The 11,585-nt window shown below is 45.2% G+C and overlaps 1 protein-coding gene across 1 annotated transcript; it reads left to right on the top strand.

Moving 5' to 3' along the window:
- The first annotated feature begins 454 nt into the window (after positions 1-454).
- LOC118943599 (keratin-associated protein 10-5-like) lies at positions 455-11,313 on the top strand. The gene is made up of 2 exons (XM_036959089.1): positions 455-1,109; positions 10,916-11,313. Exons 1-2 carry the CDS (start codon positions 455-457, stop codon positions 11,311-11,313), a joined length of 1,053 nt encoding a protein of 350 aa, XP_036814984.1.
- Positions 11,314-11,585: the final 272 nt, after the last annotated feature.

The raw sequence follows: 11,585 nt of genomic DNA, 5'->3' as shown, positions 1-11,585 counted from the left end.
CTTCCATCTAGATTAGTCATTTAGGACAGCATTAGGAACACAACAGAACCCATCCCCTAGAACACAACAGAACCCATCCCTCAGAACACAACAGAACCCATCCCTCAGAACACAACAGAACCCATCCCTCAGAACACAACAGAACCCATCCCTCAGAACACAACAGAACCCATCCCTCAGTACACAACAGAACCCATCCCCCAGAACACAACAGAACCCATCCCTCAGAACACAACAGAACCCATCCCTCAGTACACAACAGAACCCATCCCTCAGAACACAACAGAACCCATCCCCCAGAACACAACAGAACCCATCCCCCAGAACACAACAGAACAACACACTCTTACTCTCTTAAGGCATTTTAAAATGTTACATATTTCAATCTTCTCTCATCGCTGCAACTCCCCAACGGGCTCGGGAGACGAAGGTCGTGTCAGGCGTCCACTGAATCATGACCCGCCAAACTGAACCTGGAAAGTCATCCTCCCCAGTGTGTTGGAGGAGAGTCATCCTCACCAGTGTGTTGGAGGAGAGTCATCCTCACCAGTGTGTTGGAGGAGAGTCATCCTCACCAGTGTGTCGGAGGAGAGTCATCCTCACCAGTGTGTCAGAGGAGAGTCATCCTCACCAGTGTGTCGGAGGAGAGTCATCCTCACCAGTGTGTCAGAGGAGAGTCATCCTCACCAGTGTGTCGGAGGAGAGTCATCCTCACCAGTGTGTCAGAGGAGAGTCATCCTCACCAGTGTGTCGGAGGAGAGTCATCCTCACCAGTGTGTCGGAGGAGAGTCATCCTCACCAGTGTGTCGGAGGAGAGTCATCCTCACCAGTGTGTCAGAGGAGAGTCATCCTCACCAGTGTGTCGGAGGAGAGTCATCCTCACCAGTGTGTCGGAGGACAGTCATCCTCACCAGTGTTTCAGAGGAGAGTCATCCTCACCAGTGTGTCGGAGGACAGTCATCCTCACCAGTGTGTCAGAGGAGAGTCATCCTCACCAGTGTGTCAGAGGAGAGTCATCCTCACCAGTGTGTCGGAGGAGAGTCATCCTCACCAGTGTGTCGGAGGAGAGTCATCCTCACCAGTGTGTCGGAGGAGAGTCATCCTCACCAGTGTGTCGGAGGAAACACCTGATAAACGAGTTCAGCCTGCAGGCGCCCGGCCAGCCATGTTTCTCTTTTTTAGGGACGTTATCGTTTGTTTCTGGACTTTTTAACCAGCATGTTATTTTGATCATTGAAGTCCCCCCCCCCCCTCCCCCCCCCACACACAAGACATGATTTACTGCATGACAAAGAAAAAACACAAAGAACTTTAAAAAAATATAACCTCTTTCCTCTTTCCCATGTAGGATAATCAGGCACCGTCCCAAACGGAACATCACGCCTTATTTAAGACACTACTTTTGGCCACGACCTACATACTGTAGGGTGTCTAGTCAAAAAGTAGTGTCCTTCATAGGGAAGAGGCTGCCGTTTGGAACGAAGCACTTAGATCTGTACTTTGACTTTCTGCGTTTAGCCTCAGATGGAGAAAATAAGCATTTGAATCGCTACAGTCAAGTAGACGTCCTTGATAATGATGGTAATTATGTCATTTTTAAACTTGAAATAATAACACGGGTTTTCAGGGGGCGTTTATCGTCCAGATAAAATATATATATATGTGTGTGTCCTAAATGACTACCATATTCCCCATATAGTGCACTACTTTTAATCAATACCCTATGGGTCCTGGACCAAAAGTAGTGCACTGTATAGGGAAAAGGGTGCAAATTTGGAACACGGATAAATGAGTTTGTGGCAAAAGGAACAGGTCTGGAAGTGTTTCGTGTACTAGCGTCCGACAAGGCTTTCTTGTTCGTATATTTAAAGTCATGGGCCGAAACTATTTGTTTCGATTTAAACTGTTTTGGTGAACTACAGATGCTTATAAGTGTAATAGCTATTAAGGTAACAAGCGCAAAACGGAACTAATTTCTAACAACTTTCAACTTTCAACTTGGAAACTATTTCTTAATCAAACATCCTCAGTTACCGTGTGTGCTTTAGTGTGGCAGTCTGTTTGAGTTTCTCTCTCTCTCTCTCTCTCTCTCTCTCTCTCTCTCTCTCTGTCTCTCTCTCTCTCTCTCTGTCTCTCTCTCTCTCTCTCTCTGTCTCTCTCTCTCTCTCTCTCTGTCTCTCTCTCTCTCTCTCTCTCTCTCTCTCTCTGTCTCTCTCTCTCTCTCTCTCCCTCTCTCTCTCTCTCTCTCTCTCTCTCTCTCTCTGTCTCTCTCTCTCTAATTCAATTCAAGGGGCTTTATTGACATGGGAAACGTGTTAACATTGCCAAAGCAAGTGAGGTAGATAATATACAAAAGTGAAATAAACAATACAAAATAACAGTAAACATACAGACGTTTCAAAACAATAAAGACATTACAAATGTCATATTATATATATATATATATATATATATACAGTGTTGTAACAATGTACAAATGGTTAAAGTACACAAGACAAAATAAATAAGTATAAATATGGGTTGTATTTACAATGGTGTTTGTTCAGGTCACAAATCTCTCTCTCTCTCCCCCTGTGTGTGTGTTTAAGGTAGAGTTGGCAGGGTGTAACAGTCTTCCATCTGTTAGGTAGATGTAAAACATCCTAATTGTCCTGCTCTGCCAGCTGGGCTTCTGCTACTCCTTCCTGGAGTTAATCTGTCAGAACACCACCATCTCTGTCAGAACACCATCTCTGTCAGAATACCATCTCTGTCAGAACACCACCATCTCCTACAGAACACCGCCATCTCTGTCAGAATACCATCTCTGTCAGAACACCATCTCTGTCAGAATACCATCTCTGTCAGAACACCACCATCTCTGTCAGAACACCATCTCTGTAAGAATACCATCTCTGTCAGAACACCACCATCTCTGTCAGAACACCACCATCTCTGTCAGAACACCACCATCTCTGTCAGAACACCATCTCCGTAAGAATACCATCTCTGTCAGAACACCACCATCTCTGTCAGAACACCACCATCTCTGTCAGAACACCACCATCTCTGTCAGAACAACACCATCTCTGTCAGAACAACACCATCTATGTCAGAACAACACCATCTCTGTCAGAACAACACCATCTATGTCAGAACAACACCATCTCTGTCAGAACACCACCATCTCTGTCAGAACAACACCATCTCTGTCAGAACACCACCATCTCTGTCACACACTGCACTAGGATACACTCCATACACACCATACACATGTATTTAGTACTGTAGATATGTGGTAGTGGTGAATCTGTGAATGTTTTGTCATGTTTTTAAAATTGTATAAACTGCCTTCATTTTGCTGGACCCCAGGTAGAGTAGCTGCTGCCTTGGCAGGAACTAATGGGGATCCATAATAAACCCCAGGAAGAGTAGCTGCTGCCTTGGCAGGAAAAAATGGGGATCCATAATAAACCCCAGGAAGAGTAACTGCTGCCTTGGCAGGAACTAATGGGGATCCATAATAAACCCCAGGAAGAGTAGCTGCTGCCTTGGCACGAACTAATGGGGATCCATAATAAACCCCAGGAAGAGTAACTGCTGCCTTGGCAGGAACTAATGGGGATCCATAATAAACCCCAGGAAGAGTAGCTGCTGCCTTGACAGGAACTAATGGGGATCCATAATAAACCCCAGGAAGAGTAGCTGCTGCCTTGACAGGAACTAATGGGGATCCATAATAAACCCCAGGAAGAGTAGCTGCTGCCTTGGCAGGAACTACTGGGGATCCATAATAAACCCCAGGAAGAGTAGCTGCTGCCTAGTCAGGAACTAATGGGGATCCATAATAAACACCAGGAAGAGTAGCTGCTGCCTTGGCAGGAACTAATGGGGATCCATAATAAACCCCAGGAAGAGTAGCTGCTGCCTTGGCAGGAAATAATGGGTATCCATAATAAACTCCAGGAAGAGTAGCTGCTGCCTTGGCAGGAACTAATGGGGATCCATAATAAACTCAGGAAGAGTAGCTGCTGCCTTGACAGGAACTAATGGGGATCCATAATAAACCCCAGGAAGAGTAGCTGCTGCCTTTGCAGGAAATAATGGGGATCCATAATAAACCCCAGGAAGAGTAGCTGCTGCCTTGACAGGAACTAATGGGGATCCATAATAAACCCCAGGAAGAGTAGCTGCTGCCTTGACAGGAACTAATGGGGATCCATAATAAACCCCAGGAAGAGTAGCTGCTGCCTTGAAAGGAACTAATGGGGATCCATAATAAACCCCAGGAAGAGTAGCTGCTGCCTTGAAAGGAACTAATGGGGATCCATAATAAACCCCAGGAAGAGTAGCTGCTGCCTTGGCAGGAAATAATGGGGATCCATAATAAACCCCAGGAAGAGTAGCTGCTGCCTTGGCAGGAACTAATGGGGATCCATAATAAACCCCAGGAAGAGTAGCTGCTGCCTTGGCAGGAAATAATGGTGATCCATAATAAACCCCAGGAAGAGTAGCTGCTGCCTTGGCAGGAACTAATGGGGATCCATAATAAACCCCAGGAAGAGTAGCTGCTGCCTTGACAGGAACTAATGGGGATCCATAATAAACCCCAGGAAGAGTAGCTGCAGCCTTGAAAGGAACTAATGGGGATCCATAATAAACCCCAGGAAGAGTAGCTGCTGCCTTGGCAGGAAATAATGGGGATCCATAATAAACCCCAGGAAGAGTAGCTGCTGCCTTGGCAGGAACTAATGGGGATCCATAATAAACCCCAGGAAGAGTAGCTGCTGCCTTGGCAGGAACTAATGGGGATCCATAATAAACCCCAGGAAGAGTAGCTGCTGCCTTGACAGGAACTAATGGAGATCCATAATAAACCCCAGGAAGAGTAGCTGCTGCCTTGGCAGGAACTAATGGGGATCCATAATAAACCCCAGGAAGAGTAGCTGCTGCCTTGGCAGGAACTAATGGGGATCCATAATAAACCCAAATACTAAATACTGTAGCTACATAAAATATATATATTTTTAGGAACTCAGTCGGGGTCTCAACTTACTGGTGAGAATAGTAGAATGGACCATTGTGCATCAGCAGTGTTTAACTGGTTGTGTCAGTCACTGACAGTCATTTATTTCTGTCAGTCTTTTAGTTTAGAGGTCAAGTATCTAAACTTGTATTTATAATCATGGTCGATTTTACTGACCGGGGGCCCCCCAATGATTTTGTTAGTCAAATGTGTTTTTCGGCAGAAATGTCTTCTGGAACATGTGAACTTTCATGTGTCTTAATAACAAACTTGTATTCCATCTGTAAATACAAATACAATTGTTAAATTACGAGCCTAGTTGGTTTAGCCAAAGATAAAGACAGCAGCCTTTCCGCTAGCCATGATTGGCTGAGATAATGAGTGGTTTGGACATGCTGAGAGATGGGTTGGGATTGGTCTGACATATAGGACGCTAACTGTCTATTTGAGCTGGTCAGTATGTCTAGGTAATCCTGATTGGCTGAGATAATGAATGCTTTCTGGAACATGTGAACTTTCATGTCTAACGTGGTTTTAATGTATCGTGTATTAAAACTGCACTTTCTGGAGAACCAAGTTTTGAAACCAGTGGTATTAGATAGTTAAGGAGATGGAGAAAACACCAGTCTGGATTACATCTTCAAACTAAGGACAACCGTAGCATCCGACAGGAGACGCGTTCAATTATTAATTAATGATAGTCTAGCTAGCTACATTTTCAGATATTAAATGTTTGTAATTTTGACAGAAAGAGCCATTTGCTTGGCTAGCTAACTTTGAACCTGGTTGGTTAGTTACCTGCAGATTCGTGCAGGGTAGTAATGTCATCAGTTGGGATAATGCTTTATTGTTTAGCTAGCTACATGTCTTAAAAAAATACTCCACTTTGCAAGTAATCATTTCGGGTGCATTCATCAATTCAGCCTGGCCATCTACTCCGATTTCAGAGCACTCTTGCCAGAGTGCAGAATAACTGATGAATTTACAAACACTCAACACATGTTGAATATGGCCTGTAAACATTGTCAAAAAAGAGTAATTAAATTGTTGCCAGCAGCACAGTTTCAGTCACCAACACTCTGGATAACATGAAAACAGCTTAACCAGCTCTGCTAAAGTGAGTGAAATGGTGAGAGTGAGGTGTTCTCTCCTTTGTATCTGGAAGTAGCTAGCAAGTGCTAGCGTGTACTTGACTGCCGTTGTGAGGTCAGAACGTTCGGATCAACCCTACTCATCGGCCAGGGCGTCCGGTGTGCGCTCTGAATGCGAGACACTCAGAATTTACAAACTGACGATCTGACAAAACAGTTGAAGTCACCAACGGTCTGGTTAAAATAACAGCCTCACCAGCAGTTTGGGCCAGTAATGTTCAGTGGGCTGTTCTCTCCCTCACTTAGATGTCTGGAAGTAGCTTGCAAGTTAGCTTGTGTACTTGACTGTTGTTAGTACATTCGGATCAACCCTTAAAGAGAAGGGCGGGGCTAAAGCTTAAGAGGGTGTGGATGATGCTGAATGGGCGGGGCTAAAGCTTAAGAGGGTGTGAACGATGCTGAATGGGCGGGGCTAAAGCTTAAGAGGATGTGAACGATGCTGAGTTGGTGGGGCTAAAGCTTAAGAGGGTTTGAACGATGCTGAATGGGTGGGGCTAAACCTTAAGAGGGTGTGAACGATGCTGAATGGGCGGGGCTAAACCTTAAGAGGGTGTGGACGACGCTGAATGGGTGGAGACATAGAAGAGCTCTCCAGTAGGTACCAAAACATTCCAAAGCCAATTTCTCTGAAGTGAGTTTACAACTTTCAAAGCAGAATTACTTTCCCATTGTTCCTCAATTGTAGGGCATGATCTACCCTGTTGTACTTCTGAGTCTTTACTTTTCTACAATGTATAAAAAAAACGCAACTTCAAATTTTACAACATAGGATCGAATTGAGCCGGTCAGTCACATAAATTATATTTTAAGAGAAATAGAATGGGATGAAATTAGTTATGAAGCTGCTACATTTTTTCTTCGCCACATCGCAAAATGTGTAGAAATGGTGGAAATTAACTTTTAAACATACTTTTTTTTCTCTCTCCTCTGTGAAGAGGAGGCCGCTAAAATGATTTTTAGGGCCTCCAAAAGGCTAGGGCCGGCTCTGACTACGTGTGGTTATAGATGTGGGTACGCAGAACCGTGACCCAAACGCAGCCATTCATGATGAGTTCAAAGTTGCCCATCCTTGGTCTAACATACTATAAGGCTGCTATAAACACAGAGTCAGTAACTGGGCTAAAACACTCTAGAATATTGTCACGGAGAAACTAACACGACACACTTTCAGAGCTACAACACAATTTGAGATCGCTGCTGTTGTCAGTCACTAGAACCCATCTGATGCCCTCTGTAGCACAGCTTCACTGTCTGACCCAGTCAGTCATCAAGAAGAACCTCACTTTGTCACCGTGGTGAGGACAGTCCCAGCAGTATCTCATCCAGCCAGTGGAGGGGTTACCTACTAACTAGGTGATTTCAGCAGCATTAGGAGCCAAATAGACCAGAGGGAGAGAGGCAGAGAGAAGCGTGAGGGTGTATAAAGAGAGACAATCATCAGACAGACATAGTTTCTTCCCAGTTAATAAAGAGAGAAGGAGAAAGAGAGAAAGAGAGAGCGAGAGGAGAGAGAGAGAGAGGGAGAGAGAGAGAAAGGGAGAGAGAGAGAAAGAGTCCTTCTTGTCTTAAAGTAATGATAGACTGTCGTTTCTCTTTACTTATTTGAGCTGTTCTTGCCATAATATGGACTTGGTATTTTACCAAATAGGGATATCTTCTGTATACCACCGCTACCTTGTCACAACTGACTGGCTTAAACTCCTTAAAACCTCTCTAGGCTAGGGGGCGGTATTTTCACGTCAAGATGAAAAGCGTGCCCAAAGTAAATTCCCTGCTATTCAGGCCCAGAGGCTAGTATATGCATATTGTTAGTACATTCGGATAGAAAACACTCTGAAGTTTCTAAAACTGTTTGAATGGTGTCTGTGAGTATAACATAACTTATTTGGCAGGCGAAACCCCGAGGACAAACCAACCAGGATTTTTTTTTAAGGTCACTCTCTTTTCAATTGAGTTTCTATGTGGATCTAGATTTCTAAGGCACTTGTTTGAAGTTCCGATCGCTTCCACTGGATGTTAACAGTCTTTAGAAATTGGTTGATGTTTTTCCTTTGAGAAATTAAGAGGTGGCCCTGTTCAGAACGAGGGTCGAGTGTAGTGTACTGTTGTGGTTGGGGCACGTGATCTGAAAGCTCGCTCCACTTAATTTTATCCGCTATTGGACGCAGTTTATCCCATCTAAATGTTATTGATTATTGACGTTAACAATTACCTAAAGTTGTATTAGGAAAGTTGTTTAAAATGTTTGTACAAAGATTAAAGGTAATTTATTAGATATTTTGTAGTCATGTTGGGTGAGTTGGAACCAGTGTTTTTCTGGATCAAACGCACCAAATAAATGGACATTTTGGAGATATAACGACGGAATTAATCGAACAAAAGGACAATTTGTGATGTTTCTGGGACATATTGGAGTGCCAACAGAAGAAGATCTTCGAAGGTAAGACATTAATTATATCGTTATTTCTGAGTTTTGTGTCGCACCTGGCAGATTGAAATGTGATTGTCATGTGTTTGTATGATGGGGTGCTGTCCTCAGATAATCACATGGTTTGCTTTCGCCGTAAAGCCTTTTTGAAATTTGACACGGTGACTGGATTAACAACAAGTGTAGCTTTAATTTTGTGTATTGCACTTGTGATTGTATGAAAGTTAAATATTTCTAATAATTTAATTTGAATTTGGCGCTCTGCCATTTCACCAGATGTTGTGAAAAAGATCCCGTTAACAGGATTTGATACCGCAGAAGTTTTAAGAAGGAAAGAAATTCTGCAAATTAACTTTAAAACAAGGCTCACCTGTTAAATGAAATGCATTCCAGGTGACTACCTCATGAAGCTGGTTGAGAGAATGCCAAGAGTGTGCAAAGCTGTCATTGAGGCAAAGGGTTGGCTACTTTGAAGAATCTCACATATACAATTTGGTTACTACATGATTCCATATGTGTTCGTTCATAGTTTTGACGTGTTATTTATTATTCTACAATGTAGAAAATAGTAAAAAATAAAGAAAAACCCTGGAATGAGTAGGTGTCAAAACATTTGACTGGTTCTGTACATATATACATATATATATATATATATATATATTCTGAGGCTGATACTAATCTGAACCTCAGGCTTGGTATGGACACCACTCTCATTAGAGAACCACAGGAACAGAGAGCACGGGGGTCAGCTGGTCAGGTCACTACTACAGTAACACACTGTAGAGAACTACTTGTTGTGGTGAAAAGAGCAGATGCCTCATTAATTCACAGTCTCTTGACGATCGTCTGGAACAGAACACTGAACTGGAGAACAGGAGCATTTCAAAATGATGGCAGTAGACATGGACAAAACAGTAGCATCTCCAAACGGATCCAGATCCCCTCCCTAATCCCTGCTGCTTCCCTCCCTCCCCCCTCCTCCCTCGCTCCCTCCCTCCTCTCCGTCTACCCTTAATTACCTCTACAGTAAAAAATAAAAACACAGCTTTTCTCAGACATTTCCCTTTTCAGGCCCGTCACCCACAGTCAGGGTTGGGTACTAAAGCCTTATCTATACAGAACAATACTTCATATTGTAATGAGTGGGTCCAGACAGCCAGCGTGGGATCGACAGAAGACCGCTCCCTAACTCTCTCTCAGAGACCCCAGGGAGAACCAGGAGGAGAGGGCAGGACCAGGCAGGCAGCCAAACGGACACGGCCAGCCTCGCTAAAAGGGATTAACTAGCAACCACAGTGGGACCCTGAGAGGGAACATAGTCAGAAAGTTTTACAGGAACTAAAAACTAAAATGTAAAAAATAAATAAACTGCCATTGCATCAATGCATCTCTATCTGTCTCTACAGTCTCACAGACTGTCTCTTTACTTCTCCTCTCCTTCCTCTGTTTATCCTTTCCTTCCTCTGTCTCTCATGTCTTTCCTGTCTCTCCTCTCCTTCCTTGTCTCTCCTCTCCTTCCTCTGTTTATCCTCTCCTTCCTCTGTCTCTCATGACTTTCCCGTCTCTCCTCTCCTTCCTGACTCTGCTCTCCTTCGCTTCCCGACTCTCCTCTCCTCTCCTTCTTCTGTCTCTCCTCTCCTTCCTCTGTCTCTCCTCTCCTTCTTCTGTCTCTCCTCTCCTTCTTCTGTTTCTCCTCTCCTTCCTCTGTCTATCCTCTCCTTCCTCTGTCTCTCCTCTCCTTCCTCTGTCTCTCCTCTCCTTCCTGTCTCTCATGTCTTTCCTGTCTCTCCACTCCTTCCTTCCCTTCCTGACTCTCCTCTCCTTCCCTTCCTGACTCTCCTTCCTTCCCATCCTGACTCTCCTCTCCTTCCCTTCCTGACTCTCCTCTCCTTCCCTTCCTGACTCTCCTCTCATCTCCTTCCCTTCCTGACTCTCCTCTCCTTCCCTTCCTGACTCTCCTCTCCTTCCCTTCCTGACTCCTCTCTTCTTCCCTTCCCGACTCTCCTCTCCTCTCCTTCTTCTGTCTCTCCTCTCCTTCCTCTGTCTCTCCTCTCCTTCCTCTGTTTCTCCTCTCCTTCTTCTGTCTCTCCTCTCCTTCCCCTGTCTGTCATGTCCTTCCTCTGTCTCTCCTCTCCTTCTCTGTCTCTCCTCTCCTTCCTCTGTCTCTCCTCTCCTTCTTCTGTCTCTCCTCTACTTCGTCTGTCTCTCCTCTCCTTCTTCTGTCTCTCCTATCCTTCCTCTGTCTCTCCTCTCCTTCATCTGTCTCTCCTCTCCTTCCTGTCATCCTCTCTGTCCTCTGTCTTTCTCCCTCTCCTCTCTCCCTCTCTCCAGCAGACCCAGCTACAACCGGTGCTAACTCTCCCACAGCTTCATGCCGTCCTGCCCAACAGAGCTGCATGCCGTCCTGCCCAACAGAGTCCTGCCCAACAGAGCTGCATGCCCGTCCTGCCCAACAGAGCTGCATGCCTGTCCTGCCCAACAGAGCTGCATGCCGTCCTGCCCAACAGAGGTGCATGCCCGTCCTGCCCAAGAGAGCTGCATGCCGTCCTGCCCAACAGAGCTGCATGACCGTCCTGCCCAACAGAGCTGCATGCCAGGCCTGCCCAACAGACCTGCATGCCCGTCCTGCCCAACAGAGCTGCATGCCGTCCTGCCAACAGAGCTGCATGCCGTCCTGCCCAACAGAGCTGCATGCCCGTCCTGCCCAACAGAGCTGCATGCCGTCCTGACCAACAGAGCTGCATGCCGTCCTGCCCAACAGAGCTGCATGCCTGTCCTGCCCAGCAGCACAGATGCAGCCAAATTAGCTAAATTAAAATGTTAATTGGTTATGCAGGAGGATTCTGATTGGGTATCTGTCCCAGGGGCTGATTCCCAGAATCAATCACGCTCTACATCACCGTTTCTCAAACTGGGTCCTGGGGCCCCCAAAGGGTGCACATTTTGGATGTTGCCCTAGCAGATTCAAATAATCAACGCTTGATGATGAAGATATTGTGTC

Source organism: Oncorhynchus mykiss, chromosome 22 (assembly GCF_013265735.2).
Source record: "Oncorhynchus mykiss isolate Arlee chromosome 22, USDA_OmykA_1.1, whole genome shotgun sequence".
Classification (NCBI taxonomy): domain Eukaryota; kingdom Metazoa; phylum Chordata; class Actinopteri; order Salmoniformes; family Salmonidae; genus Oncorhynchus; species Oncorhynchus mykiss.
Note: the sequence above shows the minus strand (reverse complement) of the source record. Positions and strands in the feature narration are given on the sequence as shown.

Bases quoted from the DNA above. Each gene is read 5' to 3' on its own strand.
- LOC118943599 (XM_036959089.1), top strand. From the start codon at position 455: ATGACCCGCCAAACTGAACCTGGAAAGTCATCCTCCCCAGTGTGTTGG. The intron at 1,110-10,915 runs GTGTGTCGGAGG...CCCTCTCTCCAG, and splicing joins GAGGAGAGTCATCCTCACCA to CAGACCCAGCTACAACCGGT.